The 24,486-nt window shown below is 46.0% G+C and overlaps 1 protein-coding gene across 5 annotated transcripts in view; it reads right to left on the reverse strand.

Annotated features, from left to right (window-relative positions):
• Positions 1 to 24,486, reverse strand: part of NR5A2 (nuclear receptor subfamily 5 group A member 2) — a 136,804-nt gene that overhangs the window by 108,932 nt on the left and 3,386 nt on the right. The window contains exons 2-5 of one of the 5 annotated variants that reach the window (XM_019430732.2): positions 15,519 to 15,656; positions 11,255 to 11,373; positions 9,562 to 9,703; positions 6,645 to 7,291 (exon numbers count right to left, since the gene is read on the reverse strand). In XM_019430732.2, coding sequence (XP_019286277.1) covers positions 6,645 to 7,291; positions 9,562 to 9,703; positions 11,255 to 11,373; positions 15,519 to 15,656 — 1,046 coding nt within the window. Of the gene's footprint in view, positions 1 to 6,644; positions 7,292 to 9,561; positions 9,704 to 11,254; positions 11,374 to 11,818; positions 12,056 to 12,431; positions 12,611 to 15,518; positions 15,657 to 24,486 lie in introns of those variants that run through there. The other 4 variants (XM_019430764.2, XM_019430749.2, XM_019430755.2 and 1 more) reach the window with 4 other exon arrangements.

Here is a 24,486-nt window from a genome sequence, read left to right on the forward strand (position 1 = left end):
TTTCATTCCGACATCTTTTTTTTTTTTTTTTTTTTTTAATTTTTTTTTCAACGTTTTTTATTTATTTTTGGGACAGAGAGAGACAGAGCATGAACGGGGGAGGGGCAGAGAGAGAGGGAGACACAGAATCAGAAACAGGCTCCAGGCTCCGAGCCATCAGCCCAGAGCCTGACGCGGGGCTCGAACTCACAGACCGCGAGATCGTGACCTGGCTGAAGTCGGACGCTTAACCGACTGCGCCACCCAGGCGCCCACATTCCGACATCTTTTGAAGAGTAAGTAAGATGGTGATAAATGTTTTCATTCTCCTTCAGTTAGAAAAATCTCTCTCCTCTTGAGTGGGAATCACTTTGAAGTTTGTTTCCTGCATATCATCTCCTCCCAGGAGTAACCACTTGGCATCCAGAGGAATGAAAAGACAGTGCGTGTGAAGTGACTAACTGTAACTCTGGGAAGCCACAAGAGCAAGTGAGGAGGTGGGAAGGGATGCTGGGATTGGACAGTAGGTGAATGTGGAAAGACCCTATGCAGGGGCTTTCTCTATGCTCCCCACCACTACCCTACATGCATATAGAAAAGGGCTAAGTAAGCTTACTAAAGAATATAGCTTAAAATTGAGGCAGATCCAATGAAATCTCAGAGTATAAACCTGTATTGGTTAGGAAAGGTGAACGAAGGCTTGGGAAAAAGGACCTAGAATGTTCAAAAGAAATAAGTAAAACTTTGCTCAGAAAGCTTCTGTCATAGACCAGAGAAAAGAGAAGGTTTAATCCTACTCTAGCCTTTGGACAAAACTGCGCTTAGAAACTGGCTTCGGCGTGGCTGAATTCCTTTGGCACAAACCCCCTGAGTCTCTGAGAACTATTTTCCACAGAAACGCCAGTTATGTGTTTCAGTCAGGATTAATTTAGAATTTTTTTTTTATTCCTACTTGTATCAGAATCATTCATCGAGGGGAAGTTCTTATATATCCATTCCCAGAATCCTCTTAAGACATCTGGTCTCATTAGAAGATCAAATAGATCCTCCAGATTCATTAGTTGTTCAACAAAGTGGGAATTATTTTCTCACTGCTCTTGTGTTCGTGAGATGTTTAAGACCCAGATGAGAGAAAAATAACAAAGAAAACATACTGTCTTCTTGACTCACAAAGACAGATCTTTCAGCAGCGTGAGGAGATCTTGAATTTGCTCTTAATTTTGAAAAACACAAGGAAAAAAGTCAAGATTATCGGCCATTGTAAGACAGATTCGGTTTAAAAATTAGAAAGTGCACAGGATTTAAGATATTACCTCAGAAAACACTGCTTACACTTTTATAATTACCGGCTCATCTATCACTTGATTACAACCATGTATTCTCTTTCTGCATATTTTCACAAACATACATAAAAAGTAACCCATGCTGGGGCGCCTGGGTGGCTCAGTCGGTTGAGCGTCCGACTTCGCTCGGGTCACGATCTCACAGTCCGTGAGTTCAAGCCCCGCATCAGGCTCTGTGCTGACAGCTCAGAGCCTGGAGCCTGCTTCCGATTCTGTGTCTCCCTCTCTCTTTGGCCCTCCCCCCGTTCATGCTCTGTCTCTCTCTGTCTCAAAAATAAATAAAAATGTTAAAAAAAAAAAAAAAAAAGTAACCCATGCTGAATATGCCTGGCATTGAGTAGAACACAAGATATGACTGTAGTTAACCATTTAACTGCTGAGCACCACCCGTATGTGGTTGCTGACCCAGATTCTCCCAGACAGTATACTATGTGTAGAGGGTAAGGTATTAAAGGATGCTCCGGACACGCTTTCAAGGCTCTGAAGTGCTAGCTGGTAGATCTACTCTACTGAACGATACCCCCGTGGCCTGAAAGAATTATTGTAGCTTTCTAAAGTGACTCATTCACTCCCAGGAGGTTGGTTGTCTGGGCTCAGAGAAAATCTGTCTCACTGATTATTAGTGATTTAGTAATTGGACGGTAGTGATGGACTTCTGATAACCTAGAGATTTGCTTTAGCTTCACTGGCAAAGGCCTGTGTTTTCAGGGTCAAAGGTTACACTGTCTATTTGTGTGTGTGTGTGTGTGTGTGTGTGTGTGTGTGTGTGTGTGTGTGTTGGGGGTGGAGAGGGGGACTGTACAAAGTACTGCTTTTCTGAATCTGCCAGTCCCAGTTCTGACTGTATCATCCTGAGCAAGTCACAATTCCACTCCTGCCTCAGTTTCCTCATATGTAAAAGCAGGAGGTGGGTCAAATGATCACCATGTCTTCAAACTCTGGAAAATCTGGTTTCTAGGCATGGCATCTCTTTTGATGCACATGTGTTGTTTTGAAAGCTGCTAGTTTTGTTTGTTTGTTTGCTTTTTACTTTTGTTTTTTAATGTTGACTTATTTTTGAGAGAGACAGAGACAGAATGCGAGTGGGTTGGGGCAGAGAGAGAGGGAGACGCAGAATCCGAAGGCAGGCTCCAGACTCTGAGCTGTCAGCACAGAGCCCGACGCGGGGCTCGAACTCACAAACCGTGAGATCATGACCTGAGCTGAAGTCAGACGCCCAACCGACTGAGCCACCCAGGCACCCTGAAAGCTACTAGTTTTGTAATAATGATTTTGTCTTTCTCACACCAGTATCTTGGATTAGAATTAGAATTGTCCCTTACAGGTGTAGAGAAAACAAACAGCTCACTTACGTTTCCTCTATCTCCTCTTCCCTAATCATCTTCCAGCTGTGAAAATGCACACTTTCTATGAGTATACTGTCCTTTTTTCTTTCTTTCTTTCTTTTGCTGTTTGTGTCCTATTTCATTAACTGTGATGTTGGGAGTTGTAATTTCCTTTCTCATGACGATACTTTGAATAGGACCCAGAATATCTTTTTTGCACCTTGTAGACACGTAGAAAAGCAGAACAACCCACCAAATCTCCTCAGGCCCCTCTGTTCTCTTAAATAGTAAACAAATGAAATCTGTATTCCTTCCTTTTATACATGGTGGAGAGTGTAACTTGTCCTGGGAGACTGAGCCAGGGGGTCATTTGCAAAATTGCCTTATTATGCTATTACTTTCTGGGAACAAATAAGTGACTTTTCGTCTTGGGATTGTAGAGATACAAGCAATCTGCCCTATTAGTATATCACTTGATGGGTAATTTGCTGTGTTAACAAGAAAAAAAAAAAGACAAAGGTTTAAAGGGGAGCATTCATCTTCCCAAATGATATTTAAAAATCACAACTTTTGCAGGAAGATAGGGTTTTGCAAACTATAACTTCAGTGGCCTTTCTTTTTTAATAGATATTTTTGAAACTGTCTTATCATAAAATCTTTGAGAGGAAATTATAAGTTTCAGAGATGTCTTGGAGGCCATGCCAGGGGAAAGAGGCTTTTTTCTGGACTTGTTCTTAGCAATGCCAGGTAGGCAATGCCCAGTGGATGGTCCACAAAACCTTCCCCAGAGCAACATTTCTTGAACTGCAGATCATGCCTCATTAGTGGGTCATGCAATCAATTCAGTGGCTGATGACCGGAAATTTTTGAAAACATGAAGCAAATTAGACTAAAGCAGAATAGAATAAAAAACATCAGAGCGCATGGCATGGAGAAGTTCGTGTAATGTCTAGTGAAAACTTTGTTGTGTGTGTGTGTGTGTATGTATGAATGTGTATGAGAGAGAAAGAGAGAGAGGGAGAGAGAGATCCGTTTTGGGACACCAAGTTCCAGTGTAAAATACATTCTTACTATAGGTCACAGTTTAAAAACTTGTATTTCTAGGGGCACCAGGATGGCTCAGTCGGTTAAGTGTCCAACTCCTGATCTTAGCTCAGGTCAGGATCTCACAGTTTGAGGGTTCAGGCCCCGCATCGGGCTCTGTGCTGATGGTACAAAGTCTGCTTGGGATTCTGTCTCTCCTCCTCTACCCCTACCCCACTTGTGCTCACTCTCTCTCTCTCTCAAAGTAAAGACATACACCACAATACACATGTTTCAATGTGGGCTCCCAACAACTTACTTATTTGTGACAAGGTAAATTTATAAATGAAAAGAATACAAATTCTTCTGAATGTGAATAGTTACCTTCCAACTCTATATTTAAACTGCCCCTAAGTTATTCTGAATTCTACTTTTCTGTCTCTGAAAAATACTTCTATTGAATCACTTTTCCACATCAGCCCAAGGCAAACTGGAAAGTGGGTCAAATTTGTCTTCCTCTCATGGGGGTGCTTCCTACCTCTTTTCCTGGGGCGCCCCCACCAATGTTTGTACTTTCTTTCCCTTTCCTTTTTTCAAAGCATCTTCTCATGAAAGACTGATAAATGCATCAAACAGTATAAATGACTGATGATGCTTTACTATAACTCCATTCCCAAAGGTATTTATATTTTAGCCAAATATGAGACCTCACACCCTATAAAAGAATCTTGTAGAATTTAGCTGCAGGGCAAGGAAAAGAGAAATGTGGAGAGGAAGAGTGCTTTCGTAGCACCCTTCAGGTCCTAACTGTGGCTGGCGCTATTCCCTTCCAATGTCTCCTTTTTGACACGTAAATGATATGCATGATTTCTTTCCCCGGAGATTTGGGAACTACAACTTCAGCTGCTTTTCTTTTTTTAATAGATATTTGAAACTGCTTATCATAAAATCTTTGAGAGGAACTATTTTATGTTACTCGACTTTGTATTCATCTTACACCCACCTTACCGCCTGGCAAATTTTACATCTTTAATTAGTAGTAGTTATGACTGTGTATTATGTAATGACACTACTTTCTAACACATGTGGTAACATTGTTTCCCAATGTCAAATTAGGAAGAAAGCACAAATGCATGTTTTTATGCTGAATATGAGATGGTGTCATGTAAAACTGACACACACTTATCACAAAACCACAATAATAACAATTTTTAAATTACACTAATAATTTATTGAGTATAAAATATATGCCAGGCTCCCAGTACTAAGTATTTTGCCCACATAGTCTCACTTATTCCTTGCAAAACCTCTTCAATGAAAATACTGTCATTCCCTGTATACCCCCTGCACCATAAACAGCACATGTACAATTTTACAGATGAGAAAACTAAGGCTCGGAGATTGACATCCTGCCTATCAAGACACAGTTACTGAGTAGCAAGGAAAGCCATGACCCAAAGCTAGTCCACCTGCCTGCAAGGTCAGTTTTGCTTTCCTCGCTTTTACATTCACCTAAAATTGTCCTTTTCATTTTCATTTCAAATACCTTACCTGTCGACTGAAGGACAAAGCTGTGAATGTAAAAACACCATGAAGTTTCCTTTGTTTGTTTTTGTTTTTAATGAAAAGCACTTTGATTATCACAAGGTGGTTACATACTCGGAAAACATCTGGCCTGACGAGCTAACTCAATACTTTCTGCTCGTCGTCTCTGCAGTCTAGTATCTATCTCCACCTTCAAGCCATCTTTAAATGGAAAGATAAAGGACAAGAGAGTAAAGAGCTGGACAGGTGGACAGTCTCAACAGCATTGTGGTAGCATTCTACCAACTTGTTTGGATCTGTTCAGAAAACTTTTGTTTCCCTGTACAAATCACAGTGCTTAAGGACATCTGCTTTGAAAAACACCATCTTCCATTTGCACACAGCTTCCATATGCCCTAGTCCGTCTACACAGACAGTTTTTAATGGCCACCCTTTACATTAAAGGTCTGCTTTGTACTGTCCTCCTCAAGAGTTTTAAATCTCCTCCAAAAGTCCTAGGTGATCAGAAGCCACAGATGTCTAGCAGCCTCATCTACTCCCGTGACAGTAAAAGGAAGAAATTGGTTTTGTAACAGATACACTGAGAAATCAAATCCAGGATTCACTTCTGTTCTTAGAACAGAGAATGAAACCACTGACGACCATGTGTGCTATGGGAGGTACTCTTAGATTCCAAACTTCTATAGCACTTTCCCATATTAATTCAGTCTTAAGTTTCAGGAAATAAAATAATTATGTAGTTAAACAGAGATCCTTATACAAACAAGTACCGTGTTTACAATGTAGCAATCCATTAAAATCAAAGAGAGGCATAGATTATGAGAACTAAAACCTGAGCCAAGTAGACTAGCACTCACCATTTGCCCAATCCCCATCCAATGACAGTAAACATCCTATTGGAATCTGCTCAGAAAACAAAGGCTTTACCCACCTAATGTCAAGGTAAACAGGTAGTAAAAACCCATTTTACACTACTAACTGGTGGTATCATTTTCACTCTTTAGGGTCTAAACACAACTAAATTTTGGTATTTTTTTCTTTTAAATTGGCACCAATATACTACAGCTTTTTTTACTTGATAATTTTTAAGAAGTTCACTAGGTACTGGTTCACGTTGTCTTAAATTTTATAGCCATAAACCATCTGAGTTAGAGGGAATAAAGACATTCTACTATTCAGGGAAAAAAAAAAAATTCCTATAGTTTACATGAAATGCCATCCCCCTAGACTAAGAGCTACATAGAATAAAAGCCCCATAAACTTAAGCTGTGATAGTCCTGAAATCAAGGTCATAAGATTCTTCTACTCTGTAAATCATACAAAGAAGAAAAGTAAGGAAAAAGTATGTTCAGCACCACGAATATATTAATTAGGAACAGAGTTAGGTCTCTCTTGAAAGGGCTGTAAGCTGTAATAGCTGATGACATACCTTAAGTTCTCTGAAGAAGATACTACTCCTGGCCCACTCAACAATGGAGAAGAGGGTTTGATCAGCCATTTTGCACATAAGCCCAAACGTGCTCAGCTTTTCATGCTTGCTTCGATTAGCTTGCTCTTGCTGCAAATAGGCCATGATTTTGGCCTGGACTTGAGGCTCATCTGGCTCACACTTCAGAAGTTCCAGTATCAGATGTGGGATGCTTGCCGGGGAGCTTGTCTGGTAACTATCCATATAGGAATAGCCCATGATCGACTCCGGTGAGCTGGTGTAGGGGTCTGGATACTCAGACTTGATGGCCCGGCTAGGAAAGTGACTGTATGTTTGGTAACCTTGCAGGCTGCCATGAGGTGGCATTGTCATGCTAATGGGGGAGGTTACAAAGGGACTTCTGTCATAGTCTGTGGGAGGCAAGGCAGCGTGGTTCAGAGGTAGGCCTTTGGAGGCAGAATGGATGTTCTGAATTGCAGAAGAGATGGTGAGCTCAGAGGGCATTGCTTGGATCACCTGAGACATGGCTTCTAGCTTAAGTCCATTGGCTCGGATGAGGGCTTTTTTCTGTTGCTTTAGGGCCCTGTCTCTCTTGTACATTGGCCCAAATTTATTCCTTCCCCCGCGCATTCGGTCAGCCCTTACCGCTGTAGGGAAATAAAAAAAAAAAAAAGGAGTAAGGGTATAAATAAGATGGAAATTATTATCATTCTCTGGATCTCCAGATATCTAGAAATGTTGAAAATTGTCCAGAAGTGTTATGTGTGTGGTTGTTTCACACCATACCTCTCAAAGGTTCCCCCCCAAAACCGTGTCTTCCTTATTTATGAATTCTCTCCTCTAAGTGTTTGTCATCAAAAAAAATATTTTGGATACCTGGGAACCCATTACTATTAACGCTTTGGTGGACTGAAAAGATTTCATAATTTTTGCTACACACAGGGGATCCTTCAGATTGCTAAGAAAGAGTATTGTGCCTGTTGTGTCAGAATTCTCTTTACAGAAAACCAAACTGCTAAGAGGAAAAACTAAAAAATCAAATAACCCATTTCTGGATTAAATTGTGAATGTTTTCCCTTAGAATATCTTCCTCCCTCAAAGCCATTTTGACTAATTTGCTGCAAAAGGATTGGGTACATGCTCTTCCTGGAAAATCATTTTCACCTGGACTTGATGAGCACACATCAGATAACCACCAGTTATTGTTTTTAATTTAGGCAGAACTGGACATAATTAAAGCAAATTCATTTCAGAAGCTGTCAAGACAGTCCACCATCACAGTGCTGTGTGAGTCTGGGACCACGTCTAATAAGTGAGTTAGCAGTTCTCTCCAAGCCCATAGTGGCCAATGGCAATTAGACAGAAACCAGCGACCTCTGACAGCTTCTGACATGTTGAAATTGCTGGAGGTTAAGTTTTTGAGCTTTTTATCTTAGGATTAGTATGGCATTAAAAATTTATTGTGAATGCAAGGTATCCAGAATATTGCACAAGATAACAGAGAGTTTTTCATCTGGGTGATAATTTATTGAATATTCAACTATTTCACATCACTGTTAAAGAAGTAGACCTCAGCCCCACAAGTGACTTACAGTTAATAAAGCACACTTTTTAAGGTAAAGAAATGCAACTTTTTCCTTTCATTAAAAAAAGAAGAAATCAAATGATATCATATGAAATCACAACATTTGGTTTTTGACATTTTATCTTTTGAGTCTCATACTAGAGTAAACATCTCCCACAGTATTTTGCTGTCTGGAAAATAATAACGTGATTGGTAATAAAGAAATGAATGAGCATTTCTTTCTCGATCTCTTTCCCAATCTCTTCTTAAAAACAATACAGAGTTAACAGTTCTCATGATAACCAAAGTGGCTACTTCTATTGGGAAGGAATCTGTTAGCGATTCAGAAGATGTATTTGAAATCTTTTGAATATTTCTATCAAGTGTGAGTGCCACATAACAGAAAAACTCCAAACAAAAGTAGCCTGTGCCTCCCTGATCAAATAAAATGCATTCTTGTATCTGGCACTGAACAGTGACCGGCATGCCTTATTATTACTTTCTTTGCACTGTAGTTAATCTGTGGACAGTCAGTAGGCTGGAGGCTGAAAAACAGCAACACACCATGAGAGTCCATGCACCAAATTATTTACAGTGGTCACACATTAACTTTACTCCCTGCCAATCTGTGCATTGTAAGTACCAGGTTCTACTCTTTCGACATAGTTTAACATGGCTTTTGGGGAACCACTCTCTTTCTTGTTCCTGTCAAACCAATGCTACTGATTTAATAGTTCATCATTTTTCACGTTTCCTACTCTCCACCTTCATTTTGCAGACTTGATCGTTATCTTACAAAAAAGAAAAAAGAAAAAGGAACGTGTTTTCCTACACCATCAAAACTTGCACTCTCTATGAGCAACTCCATTTCACAGTTAAATTAGCTTTGACTCTTGCTCAGGAGTCACGAAGTTAATAGTAACAATTATGACAATTAAACAATTTAAAAGATTAAAATCAGGCTTTTACTAAGTTATCCTGACTTGAAAACTGACAATACATTTTTTTTAATTTTTGCAAATTTTAAAATTTGTTCTCATTTCAATCACAGTCCTGTTTTCATCTCACCTGGCCTCTTTAGTGTCAGGTGCATCTGCTCCCCAAACTAAAAATTAAAAGAAAAGGGGGGGCGGGGGGACTCCAAGATTGAAATTTTTTCCTGGTAGATTTCACCAGTATTTAAATGAGACTTGGACTGTTCTGCTGATAAAACATAAAAAGATCTTACATTATTGTCCATGGTGTTAGAAGACTAGGAGAGTAATGTTACCATATTATAAGTACAATGTTACTTTAAATCTTATGTCCTTGGAGAGTTTTAACAGGCAATAGTAGTCTTTAGAAGAAACTTACCTTCTAGCTTCATTCCAACACTTAGACATTTTTGAAATCGACAGTAAGGACAACGCTTTCTCTGTGTTTTATCAATTTGGCAGTTCTGGTTTTCTATACATGTGTACCTTTTATTATTTTGGACTGTTCGCTTAAAAAACCCCTATAAGACAGAGAAAATAGTGAGGCACAGTATAAATCTAACACCCGTCTCGTCCATTGTTTCATTTTAAGGAAATCACCAATAAATCTTTTCATTGAACCAATGAGCCTTTCCGTGGTTCTGTGGTTTGTTCTACATTTTAACAAGATCAACCCTCCAAAATGGTGCTGGGCCAAAGTGGAGATTTTTCTGGCACTAAAGTTATATTCCTAGAATAACATCAAATCTTGGGGAGATTTGGATATACACCATTTAATCTCGACAGACGGAGAAAAATACATTCCACATTGACCAGTAATTTCAAAAAAAATCTGTTTTCTTATTAACCTCATATTCCAGATAAGGTACTCATGGAGCTCTGCACCGTTTGTAAGCAGCCTGATAGATTTTAGTGGCAAATTATTATAAAATACCATTGGAAAAACTGAACAGCAAAACACCCCAGATTTTTTTTTTTTTTTTTTTTTTTTTACAAATGTCAGCACTAGACTGTCGAGAGCAAGAGGATTTAAAGAGTAAAATGGGAAAATGTTCATAATTCCATTGAAATACATTCAAGTTGGGGAACTGTGTAATAAAAAAAAAAGTGAAACTGATGGAAAAGAAAAAATGTATAGCAGAGAGCTGAATTTTAGCACAGTGTGCTTTTCTTCTATTTCACCCAAAAGAATTCATCAAAACAAATTTTGTAGCTTTATAATATAATAACAGCTTTACCAGGATGGTATACTCTTTATGTTTATCTTACTAGCTATAAAGTGGAACAATCTTACTTTGTTAGAGAGAATGAAGGGATTTTCCTGGCAGTGGTTTAAGTATTTGTACTAAGCTTTCTACTTTAAAAAATGTTGAGAAACAGCAAATAGTATCAAATGGACTGGGACTATATCAAAAAGGTCTGGGAGAAATTCTTGATGTATGGTTGATAGTAATAGGAAAAATTTAGTACATTTTAGATATTAAAACTTCTTGCATTTAAATAGGTCATATGACTTATTTATGAATGCCATTATACTATAAACTGAGATGTGCTTTCTTATCCTTTATGATATAAATCTTTTAAAAAATCTTCAAAATTGTTTTTGGAATAAATCAGGATGAAATCATGCAGTTGAGAATTTAGACTTTTATCTGTGGATAAAAAAATGTTTTAGACTTGCAGCATAGAATACTCTGAAGTTAAAATATATTTGGGAAATACTTTGTCATGTTCCCTCTCAAGAACAACGATGCTTTAAATATATATAAGTCAAGTAAAATCAATATTTAGGACTGTTAGAAATAGAAGTCTTTCTACAGATACATCACTTTACTACAATAAAATATTTTAAAGCCATGAGACGGGCAAAGTTTTCTAAACAGCATAAATTTTTTTTTGCCTTTGGAATTAAATCAAACACATATTTCAAAGAATCATCTCCCTAGGACTAACTCTTTCTCTCATTTTTAATTGTCTATAGAAGACAGCCTCCATTTAGCTTTAAAAAGTAATCCAATGGTTTATTTTGGATTTAAACATTATATTTATCAGGTAGCAACGTGGAGGCAAACCTTGCAGCTTTCACAGGTGAGGAGCCCATAATGGTATCCAGATACTTTGTCTCCACACACCGGACAGAGTTCTTCAAGATCTTCATCATAAGAGTAATTCACCATTTTAAACTGAGACACTGAAACAAGAAAAAGAAATGTGTATACATATCTAATTAATTTACTATGTAGGTTTTAATCCTGCAGTGAAAAGCATTTTGGTGATCAGTGGGCAAATACCACGGGTAAAATATTATATATATATTATATATATATATATATATATATATATATATATATATATATAACATATATATTATATATATGATATTTTGTCTAGTTATACTTAAAAAATAGTTTTATACAATGAAAGCAAAACATCTTTAGGACTCAACGAGCATGCACTTCCTATTTTTTTAACTTAAAAAGATTTCCAACTTCTTTTGTTAAGAATTTTAAACTGACCGCTGTTGAACCCAGAGGTCATAACTGCAAAACAGCAAATCAGAAAAGAAACATGAATTGCAGAAAGTAACCATTTAGAACTTCTTTTCAACCTTCTAAAGTTAAGATCCAAAATGTCACCTTTGCCTAAGGAAGAGAAGCAAGCTCTCGCATTCTCGCACTCTTGGAGTAAGTTTGCTGCAAGTACCCAGCGCTTATCAGGATAGCAACTGCCGATTTGCAAACACTTGACCGAGAACCTGAAGCCCCAGAAACAGCTTTCCAGCAGCAGCCCCCACTTTTAACAGCCTGCGGCTCCCTACGTTCGAATCTGTTAGACTAATTGAAACATTCAGTTACTTATCGACAGGGCTCCTGTTCTGGATACTTTAGTCTCTTCACATTCGAAAACGTCCTGTTAAAATAAAGAAGGAAAAGAGGGAGGACGCCCGGATGGGAGGGGGGAGAAAAAGAAAGAAAAGAAAAGATACACAGGAGGGTTTGGTTTCGTCCCCAAGTATTAAAGTCCTGCGATAAAACTTCACATGTTTCCGATAATCATTGCAAAATATAAACACCTTGAGATTGCCCGGTTAAAGTTAAACAGAAATCAGGCCGCGGCTACAAGCGGCTCACTGCGGGGATCGAGTAACCGCCTTCCGCCGGACTTAGCCCCTGCGAAGGCGTCATCGCAGCTAAAAGATGGATAAACTATGCACAGGAAGGACAGTGGCCAGGAGACCCCAGATGATACCTGATCTAGTCCCTTCCTGAGACTCACTCAGGGGCAGGTCTCGGAGGGCGACGCGGCGGGTATCGGTGCTAAGGGGCAGGTCCGCGCAGCCCAGCCACCAGCTGTACCCCTCCCGGGCACCTTCCTGTGAAACCCCGGGGCGCGCTGTCCTTTTCGCCCCTTGCCCAACTCTTGCTCGGCGACACACGGGCGCACAAATGCAGATTCGAGTTTAAGTTAATCAGTGGCGTTTGCAGGGGGCGGGGCGGGGGGGGGGGAGGGAGATGGGGGAACCGACGGCCGGACAAAAGTTTCCTCTGATTTGTTTACCAAAAAGGAAAGAGAAATAGCTCCCACTGCATCCCCAAAGTTCCCGGCCACTCCATCACGATAATGTGCCCTCTTCGCCAAGGACTCGTTCTTTTCCTTTTTATCTTTTTAAAGTACAGTGGGTTTTTTTGTTTTGTTTTGTTTTTTGTTTCTTTACGGATTCTGCAGGCCTCCGGAAAGGGCCGTGGGGAGGTGAGGTCACTGGCACCACTTCGAGGCTGAGGGCCGAGGACCGAGCAGCTGAGTTGAGACGTCTCTTCCCGAGACACAGAGCCCTGGCCTGGGGCTTAAACCGGAGTGAGTTAGCCAGAGTTTGGGGGTGGGGGTGGGGTCCCGGGAAAAGATGTTCGCGTAGAAGCAGGCTCCTTGAGCTCCGTGAAGTAGAAGTAGAGACGCTAAGCGCAGTCCTCCTAGTGGCGCCAACCCTAAGAGGTCCGCGCTCGGGCTTTGGGAAGCTGGGGGTTGGGGAAACTGAGGGTTTAAGTTTGTTTATAGCCCCATCTCTTCCACAACTCGTAACTATTGTCCTGCGGCGTGTTTTCGGGACGGGAAAAACTGTACTTTACCAAGTGTGTTCTTCTCTACCTCCCCTTCTCCCAAAAAAGTAAACTCTAATTTCGCACCTAAGAGGCACAGCGAGGCAACCGTTTGCAGGAGGATTCGGTGCCCACCTCGGGGATCCAACGCCAAAAGACCAGGGCTGGGAATGGGGACCCTCTTGGACAAAGACAGAGGCCTTGTGGGTAGCCAATCGCTGCTGTGCGGGACCCGGGCATCTTTCAGAGTGTCCCAGGTGCCGTACCCAAGTAGGCTTTCGGAGAACGGAATCCGTTGGGGCAAAGAAGTCCCTGTCTTTAGAAAGTAGAGAGGGCCGTGGGGCCTTGGAAAGCTAGGGCCGAAGAGAGGCACGCGGATAAATCCCTCCACAGTAAGCTGTCCCGAAACCTAGTGGCGAGTCTTTCTGGTAGGACCAGGGCGCGTCCCCGGCTGAGCCCAGAGCAAGCAAGGGAAAGGGGTCCCCATCCCCAGGGACTTCCCGCGAGGTGCAGGCCGAGTGGCATAGAGGAAGTCGTGACCTGACCCTTCCCACGATGTTTTCGAACCCAGAGCTGAGCGAGCGGCCGGCGGCTTCTGCTGAGACCTGGGCACAATGGAAGTCTAACTTTCTGCTTTGGGACAGTAGGTCGTGTCAAGAACGCCCCTCCCGAACTTTAAAAGGAATACTACAGTGGCATTTCCCTCGCATCTCCCCCGCCCCCTAAACCCTTATTCTTGCCTCCCCTACTTCTTGATCCAGCGTTTCCCTGAGCGTCTTTTCCCTAGTCTTTCAGAAACGCGCGCGCCTGAACGAGGGGCAGAAACTTTCCTTTTGGACCTAAGATCGCGGTGGCCTCACGGGCGCCCAAAGGGCACTCCCTCTCCGCAGCTAGAGGCGGAGGGTTCCGGGATCCCGGTCACGGCGCCGCGTCCCCCACGCCCCGACTTCGCGGGACTCCCAGGTACGAGCGCCAATGCCTCTTTGGGCCAACCGGGTTCCTCCAGCACCCAACCCTCAAGTTAGCCTCAGGGGCCGCAGCCCCCAGGGGACGTCCACAGCCCTTCCTGGAGGCTTGGAGAGACCCCAGCATCACCGAGAGGTAACCGACCCACAGGCACAACGCACGCGTAGCCGCCACCCGCTTTCCCCAGTCCCGGCGGGAGACGTCAGGGGCCCTGGGCCCGAGCGCGGCAGGCGCGCCGCCGATCCCGCACCGCGGCGTGCACCAACCCCAAACTCTGCTCCAACTGTGCTCCCAACACTTCCCCGGCGCTTTCAAGTTCGCTCAAGGGGATGGCAGGAAGCGTTCCGGGATCACAGGCCCGCCTGCCCGCACATCCTGCGCGCGGGAAGGGGCGAGGATGGAAGAGCACCGGTGACTTTTCCTAGCATTGTTCCCTCCCCGGCCCAGGGCAACTGCGATAAACTTCTGAAGGGCTTAATACAACCACATCTAGAGTCGCTATTTGGAATGCGGCGAAAATATAGCCAGCAGGGTTTGCTTTTTTTGTTGTTAGCAATCAAGAGGTAAGAAAACAAGCCGGGCTTCCACATTCCCAGCTCTGGGACTGTAGAAGAGGCATTAAGCTAAACCGGTGCCCCGTTCCCTCAACTAACTCGGCAATACCCGCGCAGAGGATGGGGGTGGGATAATTTGGGATTTCTTCAGTTCTGTCTGCGGTTCTGAAGTTGTCCAAATTAGAGCCAGTTCGCAGTGTCCCCCTGGGCTTTTGGGGTGCCCAACATGCATTCTAACGCCGCTAAGACCAGCTTTCCCGGAGCCTCCTCTCTTTGTAGCTGACTTTGCTAAGCAGGGTGTTCTTCCTCCACACACGAGCATTGATTAAAGTTCCCACCGATTCCAATGACCGAGAACCCGCTCCGGTTTCCAGTGAGGCATTTCATTTCTTAGAATGATCTTATTATTCTGAAGTATCTTTAGCCTGAAGCTGCCCCCCTCGGGTTGCCATAGAGCTTGAAACCTCTCTTTTCTTAATTAGAAGCGGCCAATTAGGCATTGCTTGGAAAACCTCCGCCCCGCATTGTTCAAGAGCCATAAACTTTTATGCCTGCCCCTCGGGAGGGGGCCTGCCGCCCGCGCGCGGCCCCACAGCCCGGCAGCGACGAGCGCCCCGCAGGGCTGCTCCGGCGCCCGCGAGGGGTGGGCGGCTGAAGCCCTCAGGGCGAGCCCGGGGGCGGTGTGGCCGCGGGAACCCGAGCGCCGCGCAGCGCCTCCTTACCTTGCATGTTTTCCGGCATCTGCCCCTGTTCCCCATGCGATCGAGCCAGTCCCAGGGCTTCCGTCTCCACTTTGGGCAGCATGACAAGGCGGCCGCGGGCGGGGAGAGGGGGTCCGCGTCCGTCCGGAAGCCCAGCACCTGGACACGGGCAGCACAGATTCAACTCCGGCGGAAAGGAGGGAGGGGCGGCTGGGGTGCTGGCTCACCCACCCGCTCGCAGGAGCGTGCCTCCGCCTCCTCCGGGGCCGCGGGTCAGGACCCCTGAGCCCCGTCCAGTCTCGCAACTCCGGAGCCGACCCCAAGCTGCTGGGAGGAGAAGGCGGGCTACGAGACGCGGCGAAGCCTGCGTCCGCGCGCCTGGCTTTGGCTCGGCTAGGGCGGCAGCGGCGGCGGCGGCGGCGGCGAGGGCGCAGCTGCCCGGGGCGCGGATCCGTGCGCGGCCGAGCTCCGGGCGGGCAGCGGAGGCGGCCGCCGAGCTGCTGCTGCCGCCGCGGCGGTGCCGCTGCCGCTGCTCCCGGACGGCTCCGGCGACTTCTACCCCTCCCTCCACCCGCCCTCTGGCTCAAGATCGGCAGGGGTCTCTCTCTCTCTCTCTCTCTCTCTCTCTCTCTCTCTCTCCCCCCTCACTTCTCTCTCCCCTCCTCTCCGCCCCTTCCCCTGTCTCTGCTTCCCTCTCGCTATCACAAGTGTGGAGTTGTGAAGTTACAACCCCCCTCTCCTGCCTCGTTTACTCCTCTCGCGTGTCCGAGAGCAGCCCTTCCAGCCCCGAGGGTGACGGTGCTGGGAAGGAAAGGGGGAAGATGAGGAGGAGAGGGGAGGTAAGTAGGACGGGGGTAAGGGGAAGGCTGGGATGAGGGGTGATGACAGTGAATGGGGACGCGGGTTCCGGACTCGGTCGGACACCAGCAGCCAGCCAATGAGGATGAGGCGCGAGCTCCAGTCCCCTCGCCTGCCCCAACCTCACCACCCCGCCTTAACCCCCTCCCACCCCACCCTGACCTGGGGCGGGGGATGTGAATGCTGCCGGGTCTTACAGCTAGTGGGAAGCGACCTCTGTCTGAGCGCAGCGGCGAAGGACGGGAGGCTAGGGCGGCGATTTATTTCTGCGAGCTGAGGGGAAACCAGAAGGGACGCGGGAGTGTGTGAGTGTGCGTGTGTGTCCCCGCGCGAATATCGGGTCGGGGGCTGGAGGGGGAGTTAAACACCCATTTAAACAACTTAAAGGAGAAAAGAGATGTTGAATTCAGTTGATCGCTCTTCTCAGAAGAGCTGGCCTGCTCTCAAGGGTCTCCCGGCTTCATTGCCCATCGGTATTCAGTCCGAAAAGGCCCCACCATGGGCCCCAGGAGTCCTGCGGTGGCCGAGCGTCCCGGCTCACCGAGGAGACCCATCTCGCCGGGAGTTCGCCCACTCGCCGGCAATGGAGGAACAGCTATCCCTGTTTCCCCCGCTCTTTACCGGGTCCTTCACTCATTTATAAACACCCCACCCCCTCCAGACTAAGATTACATTGGCGGCAGACTTCCTAAATTTTAGGGCACTGTGTTTCCAAGCAGAAAGCAACGATCGGACTAGGCTTTCCTTTTTCATTCTGGTGTCTCTGGTAGGACAATCCACATGAGGCCCAGAGGCCCAGCACTTTAATAAAGTTTTAAAGAACCATCTGTTATGTAAGCTCTTCGGCCACCAGCCCAGCCACATCTTCAAAGTTTTCAGATCTCATCCCAACAAGATGAAAAAACATTTTTTCCAGCCTCGTGACTGCATATGAAATGCCTCATATTCAGTGTCTGCTGTGAGACTGGGTAATTATCAGAGTCCTCCCGCAAGGGGGTGAATTTGAATCTCAAAAGATCTGAATTTATTCTATTTGAATGGCATCGAGATCACACACTCAAACTGCCCAGGCCAGTATTTGATGAATTGAATAACACTCCAATCATCCCCACGATTAATCTACACTTTTATATGAAGCGGGTTGTTCATCACCCACCCACGCCTGGTAATTCAGGTACTGTTGGCTCTCTAATTCTTTTTTTTTTTTTTTTTTTTTTTTGGTCATTTTGTTCTTCTTCAATGTATATTCAGAATCTAGCTTATTTAAATCTCAGTTTTGTAGCACCAAATTTCATAAAAATGTTTAAACTTGGGGGGAGGGGGACCAGCCACTAGTTTGTAAAGGGCAGTGGGATGTAGTTGCCAAAATGAGTGACCCTTAAGATGATCAGATTTCCAGGGTAGCATCAACTAACACTGTCAATTCATTTTCAATATTACTAGTTGTTTTTAAATATCATTGTAAATTAAATAAGTTTTGTGGCTTAAGTATATATATATTATATATAGAATATATACACACACATACACAAAGTTCAGAAAAGGAAAGGAGTTGTCTCAGGGCTCAACTCAGTTCTTGCAGTGCTTTGTGGATTCGGATGAACTTGGAAAATCAGTTTATTCCAAAGTCTTAATCTAGGAAGAGCCTCCTCTCACTATAATCAAAGAGCTCATGGGGGCACTTATGTAGCACTTTGCAAATACCAGGCTGGCAGCTTTGGGGGGACTCCAGACTCTTGGTCCTCAGAGGGAGCTTCCAGGGTGAGGGAAGGTCCTCTGATTGGTAGAGCTGGAGGAAGAGGTTGGGAGAGTTTGAAAGAAGTAGAAAGGGGGTCTGACAGGACCATATATTTGTAGCATGGCAAAAGTGCTTGCCTGCACTTGAGGCAGAGCCTTGACCTAGCCAAGGAAAACTTTGTGATCACATTCATAACCCAGCTTCAGCCCCAGAAGGGGCTTGCCTAGACCACCCTAGCGCCTTTTCAGTCCAGGCCAGTCTGCCCTTGCCTCACACCCCAAACCAGGAATGATGGTGACAAAGGAGCAGTTGGCATTCATTTCTCTCCTCCCAAAATCAGAGGGGGCAATGGTGGGGAAACAGGGGCTGCAGACAAGGTTTCAAAAAACCACCCTTAAAAAAAAATCCGCAGTTGTATCACAGAAGAAAGATCCAAGGTGCTTCACCTTGCTTTGAAGTTCTTGTCCAGGCTCACGGCTTCCCCCCCGCCCCCCAACGGAAGGGGCACCTAAATAGCAGGTCTCAAGCAGAGAGAAAACTTCGGCGTCCCAGGCCTCCTGCTCCAGGAAGAGAAGAGTTCCCTAGGGTCAACCATATCCAGATCCCCATCCGGGACGTCGAAACCCCTGCCGGCGGTGGACAAGGGGGAAATCTTCCACTGGAATTGGTTCATGTCAGGGACCCGAGGTCACACTCACCTTTTCCCGGGTCGCTTCCTAAGGGCTTTAGGGGAGCGGCAGAGTCCCCAGCCCTGGGGCAGACGCAGAGGGTGGGGCGGCGGCACCAGGCTTCCCACATCACTCTCATTTCCGCCCTGCAAGCGCATCCTTTCCAAACCCCCTAAGTTCCCTGGTTCCGAACGATCTGGTCCCTTGACCCTTCAATTCCGCTGGGCAGGGGCCCACACTGGAGCCCCGGACCCGCTTGCCCTGTGACCTGGGATCGGCCTGGGCGTCTCCCAGAACACCCTCTCGGAAGGATAGCTGGTAGAGGAGGAGCCCGGGCCGCCCACGGTGCCTCGGATCGGTTACCTGAAGATGGTTCTAGGTTGCAGAGGCAGCAGTGAGGAAGGAGAGCCAAGTGGACGCGGGAAGGGGAGGCAGTTGTGATGGGAGTAGGGCAACAGGGCCTGTGTGGTCTAAACGTTGATGCTGGTGGTGGTCTGGACTGACCGACAGACACATCGATCGACTTGGAATGCTAAAACGCCCGCAGGCGGGCAGACGCATCCCATCCTCCGCCAGGAACATCTAACCTACTGCCCCCCTGCCTCTCAGTGGATGCACACTCAAGAATCCACCCCGTCTGGCGGGAAACAAGTGGTGGCGGAGACCACAGACCAGAGGCCGGGAGACCGGGGGAGACAGTTCCGGCTTTAGCTACGGTGCGGATTCACAATGTCTCCCCTCCATTCCTTTGCCAACTTCTGACAAACTTCTCTCCCCTTTCCCCTCACTTCCCCCACGCCTCCACCTTCTTTCCGACGAGACTGGTCTCCAGGGCTCGTCCTTCCCGGTTCTGACTTTGTCTTAAAGCGTTGATTGACGGTTGCAATTACAAAGGATGATGGCTCGGGGAGGCTCCCGCGCAGCCTTGATGAGCCCGAGGAGCGCAGTCCTGGCATATTTTATCCAGGCTCAGCGTTACGGGGCCGTGCGCCCCATTCACCCGGCGGGCTGTAGCTGAGGAGGTCTCGCACTCCCCACCCGCGAGGATGTAACTGCCTCGCTCTCCTCCCCCGCCTCCACTTGTGCGCTGTTCCGCGCTGCATTTCAGAGAGCGCGCCGGGAACAGCCTGCCCTTGACCTGACCTGAGAATTGTATGCCAGCCCTGCGCGCTTAACGCTTGCAGGCCGCAAAGGGAGTGAAAATGTCATGATTTTTTAGAACTGGTTCAACTTTCCTGGGCTCTTCCAAGTGGAAGACCCACCCCTCCCGCGCGCCTAGGTGGGAGAAGCCTCGCATGACCTACCGAATCTCGCACGAAACTTTCAAATCTGCATTCTTGGAAACAATTTCTGATGTCTCCTCCATTTCTACTTTTTGGTGTTTTTAAGGAACCAGAATCATTACTTTTTTTTGTAGCACGTGTCTGCTTTTCAGCCTCAGAAGCAGCAGAGATATTTTTCGGGAGGTCTCCACCAAGTGGCCGGGATAGCCCGAGGGGAAAGAGAAGCAAGTTTATCAGCCTACTGAAAACTCGGGCTCTGCCTAACTTTTCCGCCCCTCCCACTCAACAAGCCCATCAGAAGCCACTTTTGCCTTTCTCCGAAAATTAAGTTTCGCAAAGGATTCCAGAGTTCCGCTCCAGAGCTCTGGAGGCTGGGCTATTCGCCCCCGCCTCTGGTCTCCTGCCCCCCCGCCGGCGTCCGGAGCGCTTTGTTTTAAGAAGGGTTAAATTTCAGTATAGACACACAAGTTACCGGGGAGCACCTTATTGGCCGGAACTTTGAAAAAACAAACTTATGGGGCGCCTGGGTGGCTCAGTCGGTTGGGCGGCCGACTTCGGCTCAGGTCACGATCTCGCGGTATGTGAGTTCAAGCCCCGCGTCGGGCTCTGTGCCGACAGCTCAGAGCCTGGAGCCTGTTTCAGATTCTGTGTCTCCCTCTCTCTCTCTGACCCTCCCCCGTTCATGCTCTCTATCTCAAAAATAAATAAATGTTAAAAAAAATTTAAAAAAAAAAACTTAAATAGGTGAGAAGTCCTGCCTCATTTAAAAAAAAAAAAAAGATCCCTTTCTGCTACGAGTGTAAATTACTACTTAAGACATCATCTACCACAGCCCTGGAGCAGGAGGAAAAACTGCTATCAGTTGAGACATTCTACCCCTGGAAAGACTTGTGTGTTTGGGGTAACCCGCAAATGGGGATTGACTCACAATCACTATGGGAGTATCTTAATATACCATGGCCCCATCTTTACTGAGGAGGAAAATATAAGGTGAAGCAATTATCCAGGCAATCCAGGTTCCTCCAGCCCCTCCTCCAAACAACATCCCACCCTTGTCCTGAAGTAAAGGTGAGGTTTTTGGAGAGTTTGGCCTGGATTATCGGTATCCGCATCTCTCTGGAAAAAGGCTAATCTAGAACGTTTTGGCTTCATTTTCTTTGGCGGCTGTTGCCCCAACCCAGGGGTCCGGGCGCATCCCGCCTTGGGTATAGCCCTTGCCCTTCTCCAAGTGGGCGGGGAGATCCGGTCTTGAGAAAGGAGCTGGCTAGGGAAATAATCTTGGGTAGGTGGTCCAATCTAATCTATCTCTTCCTCTGTAATTGAAATGCAGATGTGAGTCAGCTCCAACTCAAAACAGTGGGAGTCCCCTCTCGGAACCACGCCATCCCTCCTCGGGACAAACCAGAACTCGGAGTGACGTTCTCGAGGGCGATCCTGGCGCCAGCAGGCCACCGAGCGCTTAGTGAAACCAGCTGAGAACTTGCGTTGCAATTCCACTCCCCATGTCCCCTCCCCCCCCTCCTCAACCCGGACTAGGAACTAAATCCTTAGCACGAGATTATTCAGGGCTACCATTCAGGTGAATACGACCAGACTGGAAGTGTCATGAGGGAAGGGATTGCGCTCCGCGGAGCTCGCGAATTCCTCTGTTCTCGCAGCGCCGCGGGGATGGGCAGTCTCGAGGTTCTTGCCTTAGGGAAGCCCCCACCTAGAGGTTTCCATTCTAAGATCAAAGCGTACGGGGCCGCGCAGAGCTCTGTCTACCAATTTGGGCCCCTCTGGGACAGAACACAAAGCGAGAGGCTAGAAAGGCGGGACTGGCGGTGATAGCTTCACCCTCTGGCTCACGGTCCCCAAGGATGGGAAGAGCTCGGGTCTAGGAGGTTCCGTCGTTCTCTGGTTTGGGAGGATGTCGGCTCCTCTAACCTAAAGGCAACTTTGGCGATGAAGAGGTGGTGGCCAGCCAAGCGCAAAGGTTTGGGGCAAATTCTTTCTCCTTCCCTCCAAGGTTTCTTGTCTAGAAACTGGGAAGATGCATCGGGGACCTGATGGCGGGTTCCGACCTATTTTCTTTTCAATCATGTATAGACCGCTGGTGGAACAGGTGGAGCTTGGTGGGGGTGAGGCCGCGGATGTCCAGATCATGGGGAAGGAATCAGCATTTACTGTGAAACATGATAGCGCCGGTTGTGGGACCAGCGTCTCACTAGGGACACCCCTGGGGTTTGTCAAAAGTGGTTTTTCAAAAGGGTGTGTGCGTGCCTGTCTGTGCTTAAACTATCTTGTTCTCTATTTCCTCCCTTTATAAGAAAACAGATGTTGGTTTCTCAGGGTGGAAAAAAAAGGTCCCTTTCTCTGAAAACTCAGTCCCTCATTTTGAGTGATTTCTCTGCCCTCCTCATACCCACTAACTCTCTAACAAATAGATGCTCTGAATTGTCTCTCAATTCCCTTACACCCTGTCAGTAGCCCTGCAAGTTGCCAGCATACACCCCAAACTGCAAGCAAAACTCCATCCAAACTCCAGAGATCCTTTCCAAGAAATCCCAGAATACAAGATCCAAAGTGCCTCCCCACCCTGATTTGCTCTGCCCTCAAGGGTACTGGGCTGCTGTTTCCACCCTGCCCGCTACACCTCTTCCCATCCCACCCTTCTGAATTCTACTGGAATCTAAATCTGATTTCCACTGTGGAATGAAAAGGAAGATAAATAACCATTTACAAATGTCTTCTTAATCCCAGAATGCCTTTGGAAAGAAAGTCTGGGTAGATCAACATTATTTTCAACCATCATTCCATTATATCAACAAAGGCAAATAGTCACTACTTGGAGGAAAGAGCATGGATTTCAGAATCACATCCATGGGTTCTGTTTATGGTTCACTCTCCTGACAAAGCCGAGTGGTCTTGGGTGACTCACAAGACCTTTCTGATTCAATGTTGTCATCAGTAAAATAGGGTTAACAAAGTAAACTTTACACCTGGATGAGACAGTCCCAGCAGGGCAGCATATCCTGCTGTTAATAAATACCAGTTCTCCTTTGTATTTATCTCTTTTCTTCTAAACTCACCCACACTCATCTTTCTGTAAGGAAAATCACTAGGAAGGGAATCACTGACCATTTTAGAACCATTAAAAATAAGGGCCTTCCAGGGGCGCCCAATTCTTGGTTTTGTGAGCTCGAGCCCCACGTTGGGCTCTGCACTGATAGTTCAGAGCCTGCTTGGGATTCTCTCTCTCCTTCCCACTTTCTCTCTACCCCTCTCCTGCTCATGCTGTCTTTGTCTTTCTCAGAATAAAGAAATAAACTTAAAAAAAATTTTTTTTAAATTTTTTTTAATGTTTTATTTATTTTTGAGACAGAGAGAGACAGAGCATGAGCAGGGGACGGGCAGAGAGAGTGGGAGACACAGAATCCGAAGCAGGCTCCAGGCTCTGAGCTGTCAGCACAGAGCCTGATGCGGGGCTCGAACTCACTGACCGCGAGATCATGACCTGAGCCGAAGTCGGCCGCTCAACCGACTGAGCCACCCAGGCGCCCCAAAAAAATTTTTAAATAACATAACATAACATAACATAACATAACATAACATAACATAACATAAAAAACAAGATCCTTTCAGTAAGAGGTACTCGCTAAACTTGACTGTCGTGCACTGCTTGACACAGTCCTCTGGGACTTAATTGCACTCCCAGAAAAAACTGCTCACCGAACTGCTTATGTTCCTCTGTATTCAGATTATTTGGAGTTTAAACTTGTGTCTTTTCTTACTTATTACACAAAAAAACATATATCAGAGTTTCCCAAAAGACTAAAAAAAGAGGCAGCCTTTGCTAATTTGTCTGCTCAAGTTCAGTCCACAGGGTTCTCCCAGGCTTAATCTCTCAAAGCCACTCTGGTCATGTTTCAATTCTTCCCTAGGACCTCCCCAGACCTCAAAGCCCCCAAAATCCCAAAGTTCCTTAAAGCCAACTGGATTTCTCAGAGAATTTTTGTTCCAATAAGGTGAAGAGTGAGGAAGTATAACCCAAAGAAATAGCTTTATCCTGGGGTAGGTTCTGGTCTCGGGGACCGGAAGATGTCTGACTGTCTCCCTGTGTCAAACTTCCCCGTAAGTACTTGGGGGAAGCTGGGCCTCCAGGTGGGAGTCCGTCCCAGAGCCCTTCAGCTAGCTCATCTCAAGTTCAAGGCTGAAGCCAAGATAACCTTAGACATGTGTCTGGGTGGAGGCATTAAGTAAAGGAAAAAAGCACTACCAAGCCTCTGTTCTCCCTTTCTCCATAAATCTCTCTTGGTGTATTAAAAGGGGTGACTTTAGCTCCAGTCACAACTTGTCGATCAAGGCCAGTAAAAAGAGTTTGGGAAAGCACTGTTTTGGAGTTGGGCTGAGGCAGGGAAGGAGAAGAGGCACCAGGGTTTAGCTTCCTCGAGGGAACTGGC

The sequence above is a fragment of the Panthera pardus genome, unplaced genomic scaffold (genome assembly GCF_024362965.1).
Source record: "Panthera pardus isolate Hobbes unplaced genomic scaffold, ASM2436296v1 HiC_scaffold_21, whole genome shotgun sequence".
In the NCBI taxonomy this organism is placed as follows: Eukaryota; Metazoa; Chordata; class Mammalia; order Carnivora; family Felidae; genus Panthera; species Panthera pardus.